Genomic DNA, 25,250 nt, shown 5'->3' on the forward strand with positions numbered 1-25,250 from the left:
CTGAGTGCTTCATCGGCACCTGTGCTAAAAAAAACTCTCCATTTACGCTGTTTACGTAAATCTAGAAACTCAGCGACAGCTAGTGCGAATGTCATCTTGTTTGCATCCCTGCCCCTTCCCCCCTATAATCCTTTCATTGTTTCAACATGGGATTTCACCTGTACTGACTATATATGGCTAGTGGTTGCAGTGCAGGTTAAATTAATGATGTTTGTTTTTTTGTCTATGGGCTTGTATATCTCAAAATGTTATTTTCGTTGGATATCAGTGATTTTTGCAAAAAATAAATACAGAAAGTTAATATTTTACTGGCTTGCCTACGAAGAGTTTCGAAGCTACTGAATTACAGTAATATATATATATATATATATATATATATATATATATATATATATATATATATATATATATATATATATATATATATATATATATATATTTACGCAGTAATTTGTTCTAGAAGAGGTTTTCTCCTAAAAGTCAGCGAGACAGTGGTGGTTCTGTGAAAATTTAAAAAAAAAAGATATTTGGTACGAATAAATAATTCTGGATACCGCGGTGGCTCAGTAGCTACGGTTTTCGGCTGCTGAGCCTGGTGACTCGGGTTCCATCGGCCAAGGCGGCCGCGTTTCCATGGAGGCCAAATGCAAGACTGCCGTGTACTGTGCAACGTCCTTGCACGTTAAAGAATCCCAGGAGGTGTAAATTAATCCGGCGCCTTTCACTACGCCGTCCCTCGCAGCCTATGTGTCAATTCGGGACGCTAAGCCGCATATGCCATAGCAAAAAGTCGTCAACGTCCGTACGACGTCCAAGTTGAGCCCCGAACATGTTCCGGTGTTCATTTCAGAATGTGCTTTGCGTCATCGTGGACAAGGGGAGCACAGTAACGCAAGGCCTTATGACACCCATCGACACGCGGCTGCGTGAAATCACCGTCAAATACGTGGAGCCGTTTGGATGGTCGGCCGTGAACGTGTGTGGCGGTCTCAGATATTTCCCGCCTGTGGGGGCAGGCGAAGTCTCCAAGTGCCCAAGGAACGACAGCGTGCTCAATGCAAGGCACACATGGCCCACCCTGGACTAATATACAGTCGCGCGCCAATGTCGTGTGCCAGAAAGCCACTGCCTTCTTGGCCATCCTCTCTAATATCGACGACGGGAAAAGACGGGAAGGAGCTTTCATTATGCAGAAATGTGCCTCGTTCAGTCCCTCTTCGTCTCCGTCGCAGCGCAGCGCTTATGAGCAGGGAAGGTTATCTTCGGCTTATCTGTTATCTGTTAAGGCTTATCTGTTCGAATGACGACACGCAGAAGCACGGCAAGACTGAATCGAACGGCCAGACCATTGATGTAGTGGATACCGCCACCGACAGCATCATCGGCGTTCGCAGAAACTAGGAAATGAAACGTGCACCCGAACGCGTTGCCAACCAGCCTATGCGGCCATGGGCATCCTCCCCGCCTCCATCAAGTTGTGCTTTGAGTCGCAGAAGACCTCGTCAGCGACACGGTCGGATTCCTCCGGCGTGTGCGAAACGACCATTACGACCAGCCCCATATTTTGTGGCTAGACTTCAATAAGGAAACTGTCCTAGTCCACCTGGCGCGAATAAAAGAGTGAAGCGCGACGCAAACCATTATGTAATTGCTGCGGAACTCCGCGCCGTCACTTGCACGTTACAGTTCAACGAAAACCTCGCGCGCACGCTGACCCAGCTCCCAATCGCGCTCCGCCACCATCCGGAAACTGCAAGCCGCCACCACCACCTGCCAACCGCGGGTCACTGTCTACCCCAACAAACGCCCGCAGAAACTCGCCTACTTGGCCCTCAGCGGAGCCATCGGCATCAACTCCCCGTGACTCACGAACAGCGACAACGGGTTCACGTTATTATACTATGGCGACGTAAGCGAGGACAGGAAGCTCGCAGACCGGTTTTACAAACTCGACAGCCATTCTCTACCTACTACCATCACAGAAACATGCCATGAACAACTTGACCAGCCGCATTTTCTCGCCATCACGGCCCTCAACGTCAGCTCATTATCCGCACTTAAAGTACCTAGTGTTGTATCGTGGCCCGAAGGAAAAGGGCGCGAAAATAAGAGAAGACACCGGACAGGGAGCCCAACCTCTGGTAATGGCAAACAAAAACCAAAGAGAGCGTTTCTTTTAGGTAAGCGGCTTATATACCCTCCGCCAGGGGGCGCACACAATGTTGTTTGCACAGAATGAGTTCAACAGGTTTCCAACACGCAACACGGAAAAAGCTACACCTGAGAACACCACACCTAGACCACGACCACATGATCATTAAAGGGGCTGTGAAGGGGCTGTAATAAAGTTGCGGCATGCCTGGGATATTGAAGCACGCCGCTCCACGAATACTGTCCAGCAAGGATTTTTTAAATGCGCTTTGTAGAAGCTGAGTTATCCGTAGTTAAAATTTGAATTTCAGCGTCTTCGCGCCTTTCCCTCTACTCTCGTCACTTTTTGCACGCTGGAAAGTAGGCGCTCCTTCGCCGACCCCCCTCTGGGAGCGGAGCTTCCCGACCTGCCGGAACTAAGCGGCTTATTGGCCGCGACCACGCTAGCTGCCTGACGTCTGATAGAATGTAACCAATGGCCACCTCTAACCTCGTCTACGGAGATGCGGGGGACGGAGGAGGGCGCGAGCATGAAAAAGTCGCCGGGAAGGGCTCGCCAACTTTGACGCGTGATTGTGGGTCGCCTGCTGCGTGTAGAAGTGGATTATTTGGCTCTGGTTTTCATGGCAACACAGTGCAGTGATTAAGTCAGTTAATGTACTCTCCTCGGAAGGCGTTTCAGAGCCCCTTTTAAACATGGGCGCTGTCTTTCGGAGAAGTGGATACAGCCGACCGATCCGAGGCAAATCATCGGGCACCGCTTCGTCACAGAATGCTCGATCAGCTCTCCTGTGAGCATCGCCGTCATCTTCATCTACAGCATAACTGCCTTCTCCGCCAGTCCAGCCGACTTCGTTCTCAGCAAAAGCCTGCAAGGCCTGGAAGAATTAAGCGCACGCAGAGTGGCTCTAAAGCGCTATATTGGCCTTGTAGCTGAGTACACGCTTCCCAACGCTTCGCAGGAAAACATGCTCAGATTGGTTAGGGCAACTCTCGCCAATGAGGACACGTCCCTTCCCCAATCGTCGTCCTCGGTAATTTCAACGGGGAGGTGAAGAAACAAACGGTTCGTCATCGACATCGCGTCCGAGAATCTGGTGCTGCACGCCAATGCTGCACAGTCGACGACATCCCGCAACGCCTGTGTCGATCTGATGTTTAGCCGGTAGTGCAGGGTGGCCGTTACGAACTTAACGACGCACTTGTCGGACCACTGTGCAGACATCAGGCTCAGATGTGATGAACACATTTTCCACATCCAACTGTTGCCTACACACGCTGAATCAGAAGATGTGCGATGGATTTGTTTTAGCTTACCTTAATTACAATTGGATGTAAGTTCTGGCTTTGGAAGTCGTTGGTTTCGGCTCGAGTCTACGGGTTGGTATTGGCGTCAATTTCGCCGCGATTTTGAGACGATGTTCTGCGGGTTTTGCTGAGAAGGCATGCTAAAAGCCCCTTCACGCTTAAAAACTGCAAAGGAGGTAGAGTGCAGCCTGTGATGAAAAGGGAAAACAGCAGTATTGATTAAAGACACACGTGAGTTGATGTCTTAAATGAATTAAATTAGAATTGCAGTTAGGCAGGACATATAATGCCTAACACCGGTAACTTGTAGACTTTGAGTGACAGAAGGTACCAAAGTCCCCAGAAATACACTGCGTCGCAAGAGCATCAAGTGATAGCCTAAGGCTGGATGCCATCAGCATATGTGGTGTTTTGAGCCTAGTGCAAGGCTGTGGAATAACAGGACACAGCTGGAAGTGCGCTCTGTCCTTGTAGTGGACTTAACCCTAAATTAGACTGTGCCTCTGTGTAGAACATTTTATTTGGTCCTACAACAGATATACCGTCTCTGCAGTGAACTTGATGGTGCAGGTGCATAAGCCATGTTTTTACGAATGGCTGCTGCTTGTTGCGGCGCCACAGTTGACTGCACTGTTAGTCAGGGAATAAAGGAGAACTGACACACATCTTACCTCTGCGCCGCAGGTGGTGGAGACAGCACGTGTGGAGGCATCCAACTACCGCTCAGAGTACGGCTCTGCGGTCCCACTGCGCTACCTCAAAGAGCGCGTCGGTCTCTACATGCACGCATACACCCTGTACAGCTCCGTGCGCCCCTTCGGGTCCAGTGTGCTCGTCGGCAGTTACGATCTCCAGGATGGAGCTCAGCTGTGCTGCATTGAACCGTCGGGCACATCGTGGGGCTACTTTGGATGCGCCATCGGCAAGGCCAGCCAGGCTGCCAAGACTGAGATGGAAAAGCTGAGCGTCAAAGACCAGGACTGCAGGCAGCTCATCAAGGAGGCCGCGCGAATCATCTACGTTGTCCACGACGAGATCAAGGACAAGCGCTTCGAGCTCGAGCTTAGCTGGGTCTGCAAGGAGTCCGACGGAAAGCACCAGTTCGTGCCCGTGGACATCTACCATGAAGCGGAGTCGCATGCCAAGACTGCAGTCGCCGAAGAAGAATCAGACTCGGATGACATGTGAAAGATTCCTGACGGGGCGAAGAATCATGGCAATAAACGTCTTGGCCAGAAGACTACAATATCTGCTTTCAGTGCAGCTTGTGTGCAAGTAGACGCTTTAGCCGTAGTCTTATTTGTTGCATCTACAGTGCGGTCAACTGGATGGTGTAGAAGGGCTCTTATTGCCAATTTAACTGCTTTTTTGGTTAATTTTGGCATAGGATTTAGCATTTAGCGCTGATTTATTAAAAAAAAACAGCCTGCGCTAATCGCCATATGAATGAATGAATGAATTTTAATTGGGGCACGGGGAGGCCTGTGCCCATGGTTGAGGATGGAGAAAAAGAGGAACCATTAGATCAGTTCGAGTTCATAGGGCCACAAGTCTGAAATAGCGTATGAGTAACGCACTATAGGTGGGGTGGAAAGCCCACCTCACACTGCTTGTATAAGGATACTTCGCCTACCATAGGCCGCAGTTAACGTCCTCTTTAATACTTTCAATAAAATTTGCAGTTCGAACGCCAGGTACATTCATGAACCAAAGTTATGGACAAAGATTACTTCAGCGTTGTTCCGATTTAAGCGCCTTTGCCGGTCCTTTACATGAGTAGTGTAGTCTATTTGCATGCAGTGAACAGTTTACCTCTCATCTTAGCCAGTATTTGCTTATAATACCCGAACAATATAAAAAATATATATTTTGTTCTAAAAAAATGAATTATTCGTTTCTTTTTATTTGCATCACTGCGGCAAAAAAAAATATGTTCTCCGAAGTTTTTGCTATCTCATCTAGTCTTTCAAAGAACCCTTTCATTGTCTGTTAAAATATCTGTTACTTCGAATGACACTCATCTTCCCCATTCATGTCCAACATTCTCAGACAAAAAGTTTGAAAACTGAAAAAAATGCAAGGCACTGTTATGGAAATATTATTCTGATATTTAGCAAAATCTTTCTTTTAAAAATGTTTTCGTCGATCGCATCGAACAGTTAAGACTTCCATAGAAAACCAATGGGGAACGCTTGTGACGATAGCAGAAACGTCTATAGAACAAAAAATATGACTTCCGTCGGGTGATCTGCGGATATATTGGTTGTTATCGTGACATCTTACGTTGTATGAACAAAAATTCGGTTCATAAATGGTTTCCCGCTCAAATATGTTTTTGACCAGAACTTTTCGGTATATGAGGACCGTGTAGCCTAAAGCGTCGCTTGATGTGCAGAAGTGCACTCTCCGTAAATGCACTTACGTACTTTACAGGGACTCTGTATAGAATCAGTTATGAAAATGGATATTTGTGAGCTGTTATACTAGATGCAGTGCTACTTGTCTGTAATGAATGACCCTTTTGCGGCGGACATACCGCGAGGCGTGGTTTTTGCGGTCTTTTGTTTGTTTGCAATGTTGGGCGAGGCTATAGCCAACATGGGTCAGCACATGGGGTTCGCCTACGCCCAGTATATGGTTTACAGCCGAATTCATTTTTCCGTGTAGTTTCTTATAGGTTTCAGCAGCTAAACGATGGCAGCGGCGTAACATGTTGGCTTACCGTAACTCCAATACTGGCTCTTACTCCAACTCCTTAGTGCTCCAGCGAATGTAAACGATAAAGAAGCGATTATATTGAATTCTTTGTATGTCTCACATGATTTGGAGCCTACTTCTAACGTCATAGCCACCTGTAGACATTAGAAAGCGCTAATTTTCTCACGTCACCGTCTTAAATAACAAGAGCTTCAATCAAGACATACGCGCATGTTGAGGCGGAAGCATGGAGGTAAAAAAAAGAAACTCAGCAAACAGCGTGACGTCACGCGACCAGCCTTCGCAAGCCTGAGTACACTGGCGATTCTTTTCGTTGTCGGGGCGTTCTATACTAAAGAGCCGAGCATACACATTGGTGGCTGATGTTCCATGCTGTATACCGAAAAGTTCGTCAATTAGACCCAGAATTCTCTATTTCAGGCCCGTTTTCCCTGCAGAAGCTTGAAAACTACTGAAATTTGGAAAATGTGAGACGTATCCGGATATTAAAATGTTCTGAAGCTCTATAAAATTTTCCTACCCGGCAAATTTTCCTCCTCATATTTCTTGGAAAAGGGAATTTCAATTCCTCTAACTCATCACCACTGGTGAAAATACGCAGTGCGCACGATATGGAGAATATTCAACGATCCGCACGGTTGCCATATATTTGCCAGGTATCCATATCATTTAATTATGGATTCCATGTAATCTGCACGATGTCGAATGGAGTATGGATGTATTTTGGAATTTCTGTACGCATTGTCTGCGCAAATGCGTACGTTCCATGTGCTTTCCATATGCGCCATACGGAAAAGATACGAATCATGCGAACTTTCATAAGGAATAAAACTTCAATAGGTTCGCGTCCAAGAGCGTCAGCAGAACTATTTGCGTGAAAGGGGGGGGGGGGGGGGGGGGGAGGGGTAGTGGTTTTATTAAAAATATTAGTAAAAGGGAAGGAAAATATTTTTGCTAGCCCCGGCATCTGCCATCGTTACTGAAGCACCTGAGCTGGGGCAGCGGAAATAAGGCATAGCAGGCAGAATGGAGAAGAAATTAAATGAAAGAGGTGAGGGGACAGGAGAGGGGGAAGGGGCACCCGTTTGCTTAAATCGGACCGGAGTGGGGAGAAGGTAGGCAGCCACCAAAAAGGCACTATTTGCTGCCTAAACCATAAAGGTCAAACAAAAATTAGAAACGCCAAATTAGTGCCTCGAAGACACACTGCATTTTATTAATCAACAAAGCATTACACTTAATAAGCAAAATGCGAAATGTTACCATAACTTCGTGAACAAAAGTGGTCAGTCTCGTTGCGTGCGTATTCGTGACTCACGCAAGATTGATGACCAGCACACACAAAAATAAGTTGACCAATGTACAGTCAGTCAGCCTTTCTTGAAACGCAGCCGCAGACGCCAGAGGTATTTCTGGCCAAATTGTGCGATGACGTGGTGAAAAAATGTTGTGAAAGGCCAGCACAGCTAGCCTTTGTTTCACTGCCGTGACATGACCGGGAAGATTAGTCATAGCCTGTAACTTGTAATGTTTGCTCACAATCCTGAGCACTTGTGTTTTTAACGGTGCAGCACGAGACCGGGTCCGCTCTCACGAACCACTACCGCTGTGTGTGGTAGCAATAATACAAAACGGTACAAGGGTGATAGTGAGCGACTCCAAGACAGCCGTTGAGTAAAGGTACTGCGCAAAATAATACAAACATGGACGAGAAGGGCACAAGGACGGGCGCAGACTCGCGACTGGGTTTATTCAGAACAACACATACTTATAACTTCCACACCACCACCATGTCAGTCACTGAGCGCAAGCCAGAAATCTGCATTCTGTCTGATAAAGTCTTATCGAGGTATCTTTTTTTATTCGAGAAGTGTGCCATGAGGCATAAGTTGAAAAAAGGAAAGGGGGGGGGGGAGGAATGCACGGGATTGAAAGTTAAAAGAAGGTGTGAAGAACCGTTGCGCTGAGGTAGTCGCAGAGGTTGTAAATGAAGCGGTTGTCCATTGTCCACTTCACGAAGTCACTTTCGCGGTTCCACCGCAGGCCCACCTCCCTGAGGAGCCGTTTTCTGATAGCAGCCGTCGCTGGGCACGTCCACAACAGTGCCGCACATCACATATGTCCGGTGCAGCGCCACAGTGAGGGCACCTGTCAGGTACTGGCAGATCTTTGGCACGCCACCGATGACGGACAGATGGTGTCAGAGCCGCCCCTGCCCGAATCCGGCGCACGGATACCTCCTCCTGCCGAGTAAGACTACGGGGGAGAGGGTGCGAACACGGAGGAATTAGAGCGCGTGTTCGCTGGCGCAGAACTTCGGAATCGGAAACTTGGGACAGGAACGGATCTGGGGGAAGAGGGGAAGGTGGCGGATCGTCTAATGTATGAAGATGAGTCATAGCATTCGCTTGAATGTTATGTGGATCCTGGGCATGGCCGCGAATCCAGTGTATGCGCACAGGACATGGATACTTTGCGCAGAGCACATGAATAGATTGTGAAATCTGGAACGTTCGTCGAACAGCCTTCAGCTGTTGAAGGGCGGCGCGGGAGTCGGTGTAAATATGAACTATAATGAATGTTGGAACGAGCGGAAGGGAAGCAATGGCATTATAAATGGCTTGAAGTTCCAATGCCAGGGGAGTGCACGTATCCGCAGTATACGTCGCGCGAGAGTTGAGATGCGGATGAGATGGAATATACACAGCAGTAACTCCCCTCTCTGCAGAATGTGATGCATCCGTGTATAATATGCACCCTTCGGGCAGATACGCTGCTGATACCGACGGGGAAACTGTGGGGCGATTGTCAGTGAGCTGGCAATAGGACCACGGTGGAAGTCTCTTTAAACGATGAAGTTTGAGAGACTGTTTTCGAGCTCTATTTGCCACCCGTTGGTCGATGATTTCACTGAGCGTATTAAGTTGGGCGAACTCCTGTAGCACAGGTATGGGTGTTAAACGAGGCAGATATGTTATGACGCGCATAGCCTCACGATTGATAGCTTCAAGGGAGTCCCACTGTCTGCGGGTGAGACGTTGAAATTGTGCCTGATACACTATCCGTGGCTGAAGGATAGAGCGCACAAGCTGGCGGGCCGTAAGAGCCCGTGCGCCACCAGAGCGCATAGCTATGCGACGAATCAGACCTAGAGTAGCGTGAGCCGATTTACGGGTGGCTGTAAGCCACGGGGTGCCAGTCCCAGATGTATGGAGGAGAAGACCAAGAATACGAGCAGTTTCTACCTGGGGAATCAGAGAATTATGTATCATAAAATTTAAAGGGGGAGCTTTTCGTAAGGCGGCTTTATTTCCAATTCGAATGAAACATGCTTTAGTAGGAGAGAGTGTTAGATCCAGAGGTGGGAGGCGAGATGTCAATACATCCAGCGCGTGTTGAAGGACCGACTGATGAAGAGACGCATCTGGATGACAGCACCACAAGGTGATATCATCGGCATATGCAAGCACGGGGATAGAAGGGATGGTCTCTAGGGCTCGAACAAGAGGAATTAAAGCCACATTAAATAATGTGGTGGCGAGAACGGAGCCCTGCGGCACTCCTCTATTGGAAGTGAAATTACCAAAGGGCTTTCCGTGGACACGCACGCTGAAGGTTCGATTTGCTAAAAAGGCGTGAATGGAGAGGAGGAACCGGTGAGAGAGACCAAGAGTTTGAAGGGAGGCAAGAACGGCAGAGTGAAGGATGTTATCATATGCCTTTGTTATGTCTGTAGCGATTACGGTTCGTACAACGTGACTCTGCGGAGAGTGGTCAAGCACGTCAGCAGCCAAAGTAGCAAGGCCGTCCTCCGTTCCAATTTGTGGGCCGAAACCAATTTGGGAATCTGGGTAACAATCATGGGATTCCAGCCACCACGACAAGCGTGCGGCTAGAATGTTTTCATAGAGCTTGCAGATGGTAGGGGTAAGGGAAATTGGACGAAGGGCCTACAGAGATACTGGCGGCTGACCTGACTTGGGTATTTTAACCACAATAAAATGCTTCCAGTCTCCCGGCATGACGCCAGAAAGCCACACTTCGTAAAAAGTATCAAGTAGGGTTTCCAAAGCCCTCCCTTCCATGTTAGGGAATAAGGAGTTAGGTATGCCGTCGTGCCCGGGAGTAGTAGTAGCTTTTAAACGTTCAGTGGAGGCCAGCAGCTCTGCCATGGTGAGGTCAGAAGTAATCCCATCGGGGGGCTCTGTTACCGATAAGTCAGGTGGAGACGTAGCGGTGCAGTCATGGTTTGGAAAAAATTGGCGGGCCGCTTGTTGTGCAAATGTGTCCTCATCCATATTTAGTGCGAGGCGAATGCTCTCTGTGTAATCTGCAACCTGAGAAGGGCGCTCCATGGCGTGAAACACTCTCCAAAGATGTCGATTGCCCTGCGTAGAGGACAGGCTGGCACACAATGCAGCCCAGCGTTGCCTGCCTAGCCGCTTTGCATAGCGCCGCGCCCGTGCGGTAGCGCGGTGAAGAGTAGGAAGAGCCGAAGGGTCATCGGGGTGACGAGTAGCGTAAAGATCCGCCTGGCGACGAAGAGCCCACAGATTCAAGAGATGTATGTCCGGGTTTGGGTCGTCTTCATTTACAGTAGTGGTAATAGTGGGAGTAGCGAGAACAGCAGAGAGAGTAGACAATGCTGAAGAGGGGTTGAATGTAGATAAATGATCGTCTGCGCGTACAGAGTCCCATGATGTTATTCGTACAGTGCGGCGTATTTTCCGTAGACGCGTAGGCGTGAGGGAGATTAAAAATAGGGCTGTGATCGCTACCCCAAGTATCAGAATCAACAGCCCAACGAGGGTTACCGGGGCCTAACCACCAAGTCAAATCAGGTGAATACGGGCCACCTCGTGGGCGGGTAGAAGTATTCAGGTGGTTTAAAACTTGAAAGGAATGATCCGAAAAGCTGCCTTGGATGTGTGCACCCCTTGAGGAATCCGATGGGTAACCCCACGCAGTGTGTGCGCCGTTGAAGTCACCACCAACAAGAATAGGGATACCCGAGTTGGTAGAACGTAGAAAACTAACCCATCCCAGATTGGGAGATGCGGAGCCAGGACGACTATAAAAAGAAACTAGAATAAAGGGGTGTGCGTGCAGGTTTTACGAGAAGGGCGACAACCTCTTGACGTGTGTTGCACCACCGTGAAAGGTCGAGCGGTGTGTGCGGAACTGAACTGTGAATATAAATTGCAGATTTACCTGGGCTGAGGGAGGAGGCGGTGCAACGGCGATCAGGGATAGATGGTGAATGGTATGCGCAGAAACCTGAAAGGCGTGGGAGTGCATTATGCTCTTGCAGTAGGAACGCCCATGCCCTCAGCTTTCCGTCGCGAAGGCGGATGTTCACTTCAGAGGCCTTACTAGCGAATCCTCGACAGTTCCACTGCACCACCACCGATGATGATGCGCTATCCATGACGAGGCCGGCCGAAGAGCTTCCACGATGAGGGATGTCACCTGCTTCATCAGCGCTAATATCTTATCCACTGTCGGGGTAGTCACGGCGAACAGGTGGTCAGCATCTGATTGTGGGCCAGTGCTTACCCTAGGTGATTCCACTGATGATTGCTCCCGAGTTATTAGAATTCTTCGAGATGATTGAGAACGACGCTGTTCCCGGCGCTGGGTGAGTTCGTCTAGTCGGCGGCGAGCCTCCGCGATTGCATTGTCTAAAGCTGTGTCTTCATCTGTGGTATCCACATGTGATGGATGCACTGGACGTTTTGGCGTACCATTTGATCCGGGAAGGTGAGCCGCTTGTGCATATGTACGCTGGTGAGGAGACGTATGGTGAGTAGCGGGCTCAGATAAAGGAAGTTCAGGGAAGTCGTTGTCGTCACATGCGAGAGCTGCAAAGCGATTACTTGAAGGAACAACCATTTTTGCAGGCGACCTGTGAAACTTCTTCGCTTGCTTCTTCTTTGGACAAGCGGGGGAGCGAATGTCATGGTCCGGCGATTTGCACAGGGCACAATGAACTGTTGGTTCATTCATGTCGGCCACAGCTGCTGGATTAGGGCAGGTATTTTGCATATGTCCTTCCTTGTGGCAGTGATAGCAAAATATACGACGAGGTCGGAAGGGCTGTGGATTGACGATCGCACCTTAGTAGGTAACGTACTTCGGGAGAGTCAACGGGCCTTGCAGGATGAGCAGGTATGAGCCCCGGCGACCCATAGGCCGTGCTTGCAGTATAACATGAGTTGAGCAGCGAATATTTGCGCGCACCTCCTCGGGAGGGCTCCAGCTGTCGACATGATAAACCATGCAGCGGAGTGTGTCAGGACCAGATGCAAAATATATTTGCACCGGGATATGCTTGCTGTCATCCAGGGGGATCCGCGTAACTGCGCAAAGTTTATGGGCGTCCATCAAGGATGACAAGTTTACCGTGATGGTGTTATATGGGCGATGGACGACAAACCCGCAGTAGTTCGAAGAGCCAAGAGCATGGTCAATTGTGGCCTGAACAATCCGGGCAGGGATGGCTGTCATATCAAAGCGCAATGTAGGCTTGATGGTAACGCGGAACGAGTTCGCAGCAGGCGGAAGAGAGCCTTGACTCACGGGAGGCATCTGTGGAGGAGGCTCAGACGCTGGTGACGACGGCTTTTGGTGGGAATACTGAACTGGCGCGACGGGCACAGTTTCTTGAGGGAGTGCCACGGGCACGGAGGCGGTGGAGCAGTCCATGTCACAGGCCAAAGTCGTAGCATCGGAAGACGGCGCAGGCTGGAGGCCCGGAGGCGCTGACGATTGCGTGGACGTGGAGGCTGCGTCAGGTGGCAACACAGCGGGCATCCGCGTAGCTGTCGTCGACAACGCCGAATCCATGCAGATGCGTAGCGCGGCCTCGCTCGGCAGCGCCGAGCTAAGCCTAGCTTGCCCCTGAGGGTTCTGGTTGGGTTTTCTCACTATAGAATGCGCCCACCGTGCCGGGAATTTCTCCGCAGGGGCGTCGTCAGCATTCGGTCTCACGAAGGACACTGTCCGACCCACGCCACACGCGAGAAGACAGCGAAAAGCGAAAACACAGACCTACTAGCCACCCACTAGGTCTTCGTCTTCTTCTTCCGAGGTATCAACAATCACCTCTTTCGTTCCTAATGAAAACAGCCTCAGCAAGTTCACGCGCCAACTGGTCACGGCTACGCCTCAAAATTCTCGTTTTCGGCAGCAAAGGCAGGCATGGGTTATCACGCGTAGCCGAAGGGCATGCGCTACAGTGTAAGGGCAGATTAGATCCTTTTCCGGTCTTAATTGAAAGCTGGTGTTCCCACAGCCGGCCGTTTACACATCGGCCCGTTTGACCGATGTAAGCTTTTCCACATGGCTTAATGGCTGTCTTCTGCTGTCTACTGAAAGAAGACAGCCATTAAGAATTATGATATGGGCAGAATCTCTGCTTACCTGGTGCCGGGGTTACCGTGATCAGCGAGGCGGTGCCTCCAGGGAGAGGCGCGGGCATTGCTCTGCGCTCGTGCTGACCCCTGCCACTACCCCAAACTGGGGCAGATGGGGCATGCAATTTTTGGTAGTGGGGGACTGCGTTCGCGCTATCCCCCTTAAAAAAAAGAAAAAAAAGGCAAGCGCCTTTGGGACTGGGTTTCTGATCACAACCTGATGTGCTTAAATTCAGGATCGGCCACTTATCTTCGCTCACACACTCAATCTGTTTTAGATCTCACGTTCATTAGTCCTGGAATTGGCGTAACGAATTGGTCGACAGTTGATAGCGGCACTTCAAGTGATCATATACCTATTCATTTTGATATCATATGTCGTGTTACTCCGGCGTCTTCTCAGTTGCGGTCACGTGTAAATTATGACAGATTTCAGACGGCGTTGCGCTCTGCCCTTGCTCCAGTGTCTAACATCGCCGAGGTCCACCAGTCAGCAAGCATATGTCTGGCTATTGAGGAAAGCCGTAAAAAGTCGAAGTTCCTGGTGAGGCCAACAAAAGGGAATTCTTCTAACTGGTGGAATGCGGACTGTACAAGAGATTACAGGCGGAGGAAGGCAGCATGGAAAAAGCTTCTCATAACCAATGTCCGAATAACTGGAGTGATTATAAATTTATTGCAGCCACCTTCAAACACAGTTTCTCGCGCAAAGGAAAAATATGACTCAGAACACTTCGATTATCTTTCAAAGGCGGGCAACCGACGTGCACTATTCGGTTTTCTACGGTCTAGGAAACAGCTCATGTCCTCTCATAATTTTCATTCATTAGTTATGTCACCTGTAGAAGCTATCCAGGCGGTTGAATTAATAGCCACAGGCCTGCAAAAGCGGTTCTCATCTTTACTACCTTTGCGACCATTGTTGTTTGCACCAGTCGTGCCAAATGATAATGCCTCACAAGTAAATCTATCAGAGCTTTCACAAGTTGTCCAGAGATTGCCAGCTGCTGCTCCTGGTCCTGATGGTGTTACCACAAAGATGCTCAAGATTCTATTTGAAGAGTCTCCCAACTCCTTATTGCACCTAATAAACTACTCTCTCAAACACGCTTGGATACCTTCTGAGTGGAAGCTGTCCAAGGTGATCCCTTTACTTAAAAATCAGGGTGGAGGCTATGAATTGGATAATATTAGGCCAATTTCTTTAACATCAAATGTGGTAAAGTTGATAGAAAGGGTGTTACTAATTCGGGTGTCAGCCATTGTGGACCGCAAAAGTATACTCAGCCCGTGCCAACTCGGTTTCCGGCCACGGTGTTCGATATGGAATGTACATGCTGATCTTGAGAGCAGAATTCTCCTTGCTCGTCGTCAACGCCTGGTCGCGGCTTTGGTTACGTTAGATGTCGCCAAAGCTTACGACAGTGTAGAACACTCCATCCTGATACATAGGCTACAGTCTCTTCAATTTCCAGATTATATAGTTGCATGGATATCTGCTTCCTTCATAACAGGGAATTCTTTTGCGTCCATAATGGTGTTCACTCAGAGAGGTATAGACAAACGCGAGGTGTACCGCAAGGAGCTGTTATTTCTCCTGTACTCTTTAATATTCTGTTAAGCTCAATTCCTCTCCACCGCCATGTACGGACTTACGTCTATGCGGACGACATTGCGTTTTTTGCTGCTGTGCCGGATATACATTCTCTGTATGGTCTGTTGCAGTCATATTTGAATACACTCGAGCACTGGTTGAGCGCATTACACCTGAAGTCAAATGTTGGCAAGTGTGCCACTCTTGTTTTCCCTCTATTCACTCCTGTAGTGGTCTCTCTCACTTGCCAGTTAAAAATAATACCGCAGGTTCAATCCCTAAAATACCTAGGGGTCATTTATGACAACAAACTCACCTGGCGACCTCACATTGACCATGTCGCGGCGAAAGAGGCTCGTGCCGTGGGCATGTTACGGAGATTATGTCATCACCGGTACGGCATGCGCAGAGATGCGCTATTAATGATCTACATAATGTATGTCAGGCCAATTTTAGAATTTGGATCAGTGTTGTTTTCAGGCTCGGCTACATATAAACTTCGCCCTCTCGTCCTTTTAGAGAGGGAAGCACTTCGCATGTGCCTCGGCCTTCCAAAATTTGTGGCTATCAATGTGCTGTACCTTGAAGCCCGCATTCCGTCTCTCTTATCACGACTTCAATTTTTAACTGTGCAAACTTACCTCAGGATCTATGAATCCCATTTCCACCGTTCCCAAAGCATTTTCTGTTCTCAGCCGACCTCCTTTTTTGGTGTCCCCTGGTCTCGTTTCAGTTCCCCTCAGGTAGTGTTTGTGCAAAGATTACTTCAGCCTTTAGATGTAAACATTTATGATATCCTTCCTGCGCTTCGCAATGGGCCCGCTATCCACATTGTTTTCGACGACATATTCCCAAAAAATGCAAAACTTTTGCCACCGAGTATTCTAAATGGTCTTCTAGAAGATCATCTGAGGACCCTACCTACAGATATAGAAATAGCCACTGATGCATCGCAATGCAATGAAAAAGCAGGTGTGGGAATATTTTGCTCGCATTTAGACCGGTCCTTTTCTCTGCGCCTTCCAGATTTCACCCCTATTTTGCAAGCAGAGTTTCTAGCAGTTGTACTTGCTCTCCGCAAGCTAGACCCCTCTATTACAGCAGTTGCAGTAATTACTGATTCTTTATCTTTGTGTTCGTCCCTCGCTGCACATGTTGACGGTCCCATTTTATCAACTTTCTTATCCCTACTTCCTCCGCATTTGAGCCTTGTTCATTTAGTATGAGTTCCCGGTCACAGCAGTGTGACAGTAAATGAGATTGCTGATAATCTCGCAAAGGCTTCCCTCAGCGGCCCCGTGTTGCCAATCATCCCGGCTACAGCCTATATTGCTGCATCTAGATTTCGGCGACGTGCGTTTTTAAGCACGCAAGACACATCACTTTTAACATCGGCGGATTATGAGCACCTTAAATATTATTGGAACAGGAAAATTTGTTGCTCTCGGCAGCTTGAAGTATCACTGACGAGGCTGCGCTGCCGCATACCCCCTCTAAATATCTATTTACCCAAGTCGGGCTTGGCGCTCTCTCCCCTTTGTGCATTTTGCCGTGAGCCTGAATCTATAGAACATTTTTGTCTGTATTGTCGCCGATTCAACTCACTGAGAAAAAGGTTGCTGGAGGAGCCCTTGCAGCATCTTGGCCTTAGTTTGAGCAGCCCGCTCTTGCTATCATTTGGCGCCACCACATTTGGGTTCAGCCACAGATCTGTTTGTACCGCTGTTATAAATTTCCTGATAGAATCTCACCGACTGCCTTGCTAAGTGTTCCAAACTTTTCTTTTCTATCAATTATTACATTTTGACTAAATCATTAATATTTATTTCCTCTCTTTATTATTATTATTAAAATTTTAAAATCAAAACACTCATCCCTTTTCTGTTCGTGACAAAAAATTCACCGGTGTTGCGCTCCCACGTGCTTTTCCTTTTTGTTAACTGCGTTCAGGTGAATAGCCACCCGATTCTTGGCCGATCCCCCAGTGTGGGTATGTGCCATCTTTTGATAGGCTAACAACAACAACAACTCTGCTGCAGCCGCCAGAATTCTGAAAGAAGGGCAAGTACCATCAGAGCTAATCTCACTGATCTGGTCCCCGGCTCGTCAGGGCCTGTGGGGGAACCAGAAGGCGCACGCGACCGCCCGAGGGCTCACTTTCCGGTCGACCGCCGCTGACGCGCCGCCTCCACGCGAGGAACATCTCCCATCGGGTGACGAACTCACAACATTTCATGAAATAATTTCTCATTATAAGCTCGCTCGTAAGACATATCCAGCAGCAGATAAACAGCTCCGTAGGAAAGAGGAAATCATGGGGAGGAAATTGCAAACCGAGGTGTTTCCAAACCGTCAACTGTACAGTAAATGGCACACATAAGTCTTTATATAGATGTACGGACTGCAACAGCATTGCAGGTCTAGTCCACATGACCTGGAGGCCTGCCCTTTCTGTAACGACCCGAACAGAAATGTACAATCCTGGGAGACCTTAATGCTCAACCACGAAGCACAAGAACGACCCGGAGTCGTCGGTCTCGCCCTGGCAGCCTCCGAGTGCAAATTAAAGTTATCTCTCTCTCTCTCTCTCTCTCTCTCTCTCTCTCTCTCTCTCTCTCTCTCTCTCTCTCTCTCTCTCTCTCTCTCTCTCTCTCTCTCTCTCTCCCCACACACACAATCCTGAGGAGGTTTCCGTACGGGTATGCGGGGCTTGAGTGTGCTGCTGTGCAGCTTTTTGATAGTGCATACAAAAAAAAACAAGAATCCGAAATTGTAGAGCGGCAGCCTGCTTCCTTGCCACCCCCCTCTACGGAACGTCACTTAATCCAATGACTAAGCACAAAAAAAATGCAAGTGAAATGGAAATAGTACATAGATTCGTTCTGTCATTGCGGCCTTGCTTACTGAAATTGCTCCGCAAATCTATGCGTAACAGGGCACGGTCTTATGTATTCAGGACACAAAATACCAAATACAAAACAATAACTATAAATATCTATGCAATAGAAATTTACACCTTATGACAATGATAAATTCAAGCAAATATGCGCGCAAACATTTCTATTTTCTCGATCAAACCACGGTGCAAATCGGGCGGTTTCGCTTCCGCACAACGTGTGATAAACACACACACTAAAAAAAATATGCTTACTTTAACCATTTGGTCACCACACAAATCCCTTCATCGCCGGCAGCGTTGATTTCACTGCAGACTACCTTCAAAACGGCTGTCGACTGTCTGCGCTCCACTTGTAGGGAGGACGTTTAAAATAAAGCGCCGATTGTTGAAGGACCACATTTGCAAACTTATCGTTTCGATTTCCTTTCATTTAGTCTTGTGGCTTTGACATCGGCTTCGCGGTGACGTAGGCTTTGGCTGACGACACCAATGACGGAAGACAAAAAAAAAAAACTTCAGAAAATGTTTCAAAATGCGGGCCATTTCATTCGCTGACACACTGGCACTTTCGAAACCAAAAAGTTTGGCTAATAAGTGGCGACTACTGTTGACAAAAGAGCGCTTGAGCCAGTCGTGAAGTTAAAGCACAGGTCCACAACAGAAAAAAACTTTCACAGCCGCACAACTATGTTTAGGTCGACGGACTATTTTTTTCGAAACAACATTGGCGTCATCCAAGCCGCAATTTTATCGCAACTTTGGCGCCATCTATAGGTTGCCAAACTCACCAATAATCATTATGTAGCTCTATGATCAGCACCTACTGGGGGTCGACGGGGGCTCTTTAGAGGGCTCTAGAGGGCCGCTGGGGAGTTGAGCGCCATCTGCCACGGCAGACTGCGAAGTGCGAACTACACTTCCCACGCATCGTTTGCTGCGCTCGCGCGAATCGTGACTCGCTCCGGTTTCTTTGTTTACGCTCGTCGTCGCCCAACCCAGCCGTGATCGACTTTCGCGCCCGCCGACGCGAGACGAGGTAAGTGACAGCCGACACACGTGCGTTGACATGCCTTTATCGGACGTCTAGAGAGGAAATCGCTCCGCGCGTGTCTGGTCCGCAGTTTTTCGAGTCAGCATTAGCAGATAGAACATGTCACGTGTTTCAAATGCAGCAAGTTTGATACCGCTGCTCTCCCAGCTATAGCTAAGGACACTTTTTAGCTCACGGGACACTTTGATCGAATGTGTATTCGGCTGGTTTGCCGAAACATGAAAAAAAGTATCGAAAAGAGTTTGATGTTCCTCGCGCTTTTAAACGTTTGTTTCTGTTTAAAGCTGCAGTGCTGTAAACTGCATGCTCGTCAAATATTCACCCTCATTTGCGTCTCCGCACTTCGCGGCAACAGTTCTGCGTCCTCAGTGCCAGAGTTCGCATAGATAACAGTAAAGATCACCCGTGCCTTTAAATATGCACTCTGTATTCTCTTGCGGGCGTTGCGCAGTTGCATTGGCGCATGAAGTGACGATAGGTTGCCCATGTTAGTCGGATGAACTTGGAAGAAGACTAGTTAATTACTCCAATATAATCTGTGGGAATGCCTTGTGCGCCAGAAAAGTATATAATAGCTATAGCTTACAGGTGCTCACCTACGGGGCAGAAACGTGGAGGCTAACGAAAATGGTTCAGCTTAAGGACAACGCAGCGAGCTATGGAAAGAAAAATGATAGGTGTAACGTCAAGAGACCTGAAGCGGGCAGAGTGGGTGAGGGAACAGACGCGAGTTGCACATCCTAGTCGAAATCAAGGGGAAGAAATGGCCTTGGGCAGGGCATGTAATGAGAAGGCAAGGTAACCGCTGATGCTTAAAGGTAACGGAGTGGATTCCAAGAGAAGGCAAGCGTAGCAGGGAACGGCTGAAGGTTAGGTGGGAGGATGAGATTAGGAAGTTTGCGGGCATAGGGTGGGCGCAGCTGGTACAGGACAGGGTTAATTGGAGGGACATGGGAGAGGCCTTTGCCCTGCAGTGGGAGTAGTGAGGCTGATGATGATGACACACAGTGTTTCCCGTTTGCATCTGCACTTCTCGGATTATGATTTTTTTTTCGCGTGTTGAAGTGTTTGGGAATCGCCCATCTCTGAGGCCACATTTTTTAGCGCGCTGTTTTTTTTTCGTTTTCGCTTCATGTCAGTGCACGTTAAAGGTCCCAAGGTGGTTGAAATTATTCCGGAGCCCTCCATTACGGTACCTCTTTATTCCTTTCTTCTTTCGCTCCCTGCTTTAATCCTTCCCTTACGGCGCGGCTCGGGTCTCCGCCGAGATGTGTGAGGCAGTTACTGCGCCACTTCCTTTAATAATAATAATAGTAATAGCTGGTTTTTGTGCAAAGGAAATGGCGCCTGTCTCATATATCGGCAGACACCTGAACCGTGCTGTAATGGAATGGATAAAGGAGAGAGCGAAAGAAGAAAGAGGTGCCGTAGTGGAGGGCTCCGAAATAATTTCGAGCACCTGGGGATCTTTAACGTGCTCTGACATCGCACAGCACACGGGCGCCTTAGGGCCGTCGTACGATCGTTTTGGAGCGGCTTCCGCCAGGCCCGCTTGGCGAGCGGGCCGCCAGTTTTCGGCAGGCAGGCGGACCTGAGGCGGAAAGGTGTTGTACGATCACTTTGGCGCTTCCGAGCGAGGCGGATGGTCCCAGCATTGCGATTGGCGCGCCCGGCAGTGCCTGTCGTCTAATCGCGTGCGGCGGAACAGGCATGCATGCTTGTAGCAAAACACGCACATATCTTGCAGTAGAAATTGTCCGTATTAATTGCGGCGTACTCGAGACATCCTTGCGTCAACGTTTTGTTTGCTTTTTTTTTTTTGCTGCGAGATTTTCGTCGAAGGTAAAATCGTGGTCGGCTGTGATATGGCATGGATCTCGGTGCGGCAGACTACAAACGGCTGCGAACCAATTCGTGACAAAACTTTGCAACATCGCAGGAGAGCCTGATCATCTGAAGCGATGCTGTGGGAAACGACATGTGGACCATTTATATCCAAGAGACCGAAAAACGCGTCACGTCGCCATCGCGAACTCCTCCTCGTTCGATCGCTATGTTTTCACAACGGTCAACGATTTGCTAAAATAACAGAAGGCTGCTCCCTCTGAAAGTTAGGCTACCCTCACGATTTCAGAACGATGACGCGATTCTTACTGCGAATTCTCGATCGGGTCAGGCCACAGTACAGGCTGCTATCAACCGTCCGTAATTATAACCGAATAATCACATTTTTCAAATAGTTCAGATTACATACTTAATATATTTAGTCAGTTATTGAAAATTTTTAGTCAGTTATTGAAAATTGCACACTGCAGTGTTTTTGCACTGCTGACAGAGAAAAAAGTAATTGCACTTGCAGCCTCTCCTAAGCATTTGCACGGTTGTTGTCACTTTAATATGTAAACAACCTCCCCCCCCCCCCCCCCCCCAGCCACCTACAGTCAGCTGACTGTTAGTCCAGAAGACATGCTTATCTATTCAATATATCAGTTGTGTGTGTGTCTGAATTGTGCATGCATTAAAAACTCACAATTCAGCACACTGCTGTCAAATATAAATGCAAATGCACATGAGAAATTATTACTTTTCCAGCTATTTCTAACCAGTAAAATCAGTTGTAATTAAAGCAATTCTGCATTTTACAGAACAGTGACGATGCAACAGTAGTGATTTATTTTTGTTGTCTTTCAGTTCATTATTAAAGCCACAATAGAAATAGCACTGTGTGGCTGCAAAGGGGCTTAGACATGCATCACTTGGCTATAGTGCAAGGCTTTGTTCTCCACAGTGACAGCGGACCATCAGGCAGTCCTTTAGCATTCCTTCATGAGCTCATATTGCCGTTGCACAATTCAGACTACAGCGTTAAAAACAAATATGGGAAGTTCTGCTGAAGGCCATGTCAGTGTGTCCATGTACAAAAGAAGCTGGCATATACTCTGTGCAACTCCAAAGCATTCTCAAATGTCGCTGTGAATGCAAAACAAAATGGGTGCCTTTGTATTGCATATAAGAGTACACGTCTTTTGTATTACTATAAACATAATGAGATGTGCAAGCCAGTAAAGTGGATTACACGCAGAAGAAATGCAAGAACCAATTTGGGTTTACATTGCAATGGCTCCTGGCTTAGGCTGGAAAAGAATACTTTGTAGAGTCAGGGAAACAGGATACAATGACCCTATATTCTGATTATCTTTATCTCGAGCTAATACCAACATCTCAAGCAGAATTTGTAAAATTGGATTTCCAGTATGAGATCTATGATGTTGCACAATAAAATGAAAAAAAAAGAGCCATTAAAGCATGTGACAGGCATATATGCGTATGTTCTCTGGTACAACTTTAAATCAATGTTTAAGAATTATTTTCACTCATCAGTAAAATGTAGACTGATTGAATGTAAAGGTGACCGGTTCCCAATCTAGCTAGCAAAAGTGAGCATTGCTTACTGTTAACTGATGTTTATACCACTCAACATGTGTTGAATTTTAGAGTGTGCTATTAGTTGTTGACTATCAACTTCTTCAGCAAAATATACCTATTTCACTGCCAGCCCAGTTTTCAAAGAAAGAAATTAATTGAAGCATGGATAGGCATCAGAAATTTGAAAGTAACAATTTGAGGTTAGGCCGAAGAATGCCGAAAAAAACCAGAAAAGCAGTGATGGCTTTTGTCTTTACTGGTGTCTCCTTGCTGCAACTTGAAGTTGACGGCTATTGTGTTCGAAATGAACCAACGGCCCTGTTAACACTGTCCTTAATATATAAAAGTCACATGCATAAACAAGCATTCGTAGCATTCTCACCGAGCCATGTTATGATAAGCCAAATTATGAAGCCGGTGTGTTGCTTAGCTGAAGAGACAATAAGAGAGAAAAACCAAGAAAAATCGGGCACAGATAGGCACAATATTGCATGCTTAGCTTTTCAGTGCACAGGTTCAGTTGGCTAGACCTAGCTTGTGCACAGTGTGCAAGTTAGCGTAAATGCAACTGTATACCGTTCGACAAAATTATTATGTAAATCTGCCCCAATATTTCCTGAAATAGATTGTGAGGAAAGTTCTTACGCATAAGAGAGCATTGTATTGGTTTGCTGAGCTTAGCAAGCGACTAAGCACTTCATTAGAACAATTTATTTTAACATTGATTATACCTACACAGTACTAAATGACAATACTTGAGTGGTCAGCTTTGACATGATATGCCAGGTAGAAACTTAAGGAGTTTGTAATTTACTAATAAGAAATAATCAACCATTAGCATCTAAGCACAGCCATACGGCTACAAAGAAAAGCTTTGTAGCTCTTCTTTGTGGCCTTATGGCTGTACTTGCGTGGACGTTAATGAGTATTTACTCCCTTATTACAAATATTCTCTGCCTTGGGGAATCACTTTAATCAATGGATGAACATCATCATTTACTGGGTGGATTTCTGCACCGACCAGCTCAAAGGACAAGAGGTTAGTAAGCCTTGTGAGATAAAAGGCCATTCCAGCCTTTAGTAGCAAAAACAAAAAGTCAATCTTGAAATGCAGTGGCAAGAGATAACTGAGGCATAACAGTACTAGTGTGGCTAGTGCAGAAGGAACCATGAGTTAGAACAGATTAGTTTGTTATGTGACGATAAAGAGTTAAAAAAAAACCTGCAGTTTCTGCATTACATGAAGAAATTTGAAGATTCACCTTTAGTGCTGTGAAACTGGAGCTTCAACAATAATCTGGGATAATAAAACAAAGGCTCAGGTCTGAACTCATTCTAGGACTTTAGTTAAGTTCGGTTTGTGCCATGTGCCATTAGAACACCCAAGGTGGTGCCACACAGGGGATCTGAACACAAGTAACTTGGAAGACGGCGATGCTAAGTGCATGTTATGGTGTAAATACCCTAGATTGTAGGTGGGCGTATAAGCATTATGAGGTGAGACCATGCTACATTTGAGCGATGTGAATGGCTGAGTGTTTCAACCAGTATACAGTGAATATACCTTTCTCGCTAAGGCCTCATAAGTAGGCAAAATGTAGTTTTGCTCACAATAAAAAAAATATTAGTGCATTCTTAGTAACATTAACAAACAGACCATTCTAGAGCATGAAAATGTTGTTTTGGAGAACTAAAACATGGGTATTTATTGCAAGATGGCAGATCACTTAATATAGTTATCAGTGAAGGCATGTAACAAAACACTGAAGGGAAAGTCATAATGTAGGTAGTAAAAAGCTGAGGCCCAAGGGCAACGCCTTGGGGGACGTCCAAGATTGCAGGAAAAGGCAGGATGCTTAAGAACTGGCAAGGGAAATCTGCCGACGGCAGGCTTGGATCCAGTTTAGAGCTATTGGATTCAAGATAAAGCACGGCAAAAAAAGCCATACATAAATAAGCGAATTGCATGCTTTTTCAAAGCCAAGAAAAAAAGCATCGAAGGGGATATTGCAGTCAAGGTGCATGTCGTGAAGAACAAGAGCAAGTTGGCTATTGCAGGAATGTTTTCTAAAAGCTTGCCAATTTGTATGAAACAACTTAATGGGCCAAAAAAATCTAGCAGGGCAAGAGTACAAATTGTGTTTGATGATTTGCAGCACATGCCAATGGCATAAATACAGCCATAGGTGCTGGGTAACGATGGGTAAAAAACATAGAGGGGCCAAGCTATGATGAGGCAGGAAGCTATCTGCACAGTATGCACTAGATATGTGTACACCGTGCTTCCTGTCCCGTTGATGTTTGCTACAAATTTCACAAAACATGGTACGGGTGTACTGTCGGGTGAACCGGCAGTAAGTTTGCATATTGAAACTGCGCTAAGGTACGAGGACAACAGAGGAAGAATTGTTACTATGTGTAGTGGTGCTGTTTTCCGTCGACTTTGTTCCTAACATACCTTTACCAGCTCTACAGGGCTCATTTTGCAGTCTGCTGTTTTAAGTGGTGTCAGGTAAAGCCAATCGCTATTCTTCAACCAACAAACTGCTGTGCCATACAACACATCCTTCTAATCATCTTCATAATTTGCAAGATAAATGTACTTCTTTAGTCACGTATTCAAAATAACACAGATTAATTGCTTGTGTCATCATCAGAACTAAAAAAATTAACCATACCTTCACATAT

At 47.1% G+C, this 25,250-nt stretch overlaps 2 protein-coding genes and 1 non-coding gene across 3 annotated transcripts in view; all 3 read left to right on the forward strand.

The window, feature by feature from the left end:
• Positions 1-4,699, forward strand: part of LOC144106579 (proteasome subunit alpha type-3-like) — an 8,200-nt gene extending 3,501 nt beyond the window's left edge. The window contains exon 2 of the mRNA XM_077639426.1: positions 4,144-4,699. Within this exon, the coding sequence (XP_077495552.1) occupies positions 4,144-4,647 (504 nt within the window). The 3' untranslated portion in view covers positions 4,648-4,699. The remainder of the gene's footprint in view (positions 1-4,143) is intronic.
• Positions 4,700-13,591: 8,892 nt separating this feature from the next.
• On the forward strand, positions 13,592-13,755 carry LOC144108949 (U1 spliceosomal RNA). Its single transcript, XR_013309557.1, has one exon. It is a non-coding gene; the product is annotated as a U1 spliceosomal RNA (small nuclear RNA).
• Positions 13,756-19,017: 5,262 nt separating this feature from the next.
• The window catches only part of LOC144106894 (uncharacterized), a 43,103-nt gene continuing 36,870 nt past the window's right edge, over positions 19,018-25,250 (forward strand). Inside the window, exon 1 of the mRNA XM_077639843.1 lies at positions 19,018-19,121. The gene's annotated coding sequence lies outside the window, so the exon portion shown is untranslated. The remainder of the gene's footprint in view (positions 19,122-25,250) is intronic.

Source organism: Amblyomma americanum, chromosome 10, assembly GCF_052857255.1.
Source record: "Amblyomma americanum isolate KBUSLIRL-KWMA chromosome 10, ASM5285725v1, whole genome shotgun sequence".
Lineage (NCBI taxonomy): Eukaryota > Metazoa > Arthropoda > Arachnida > Ixodida > Ixodidae > Amblyomma > Amblyomma americanum.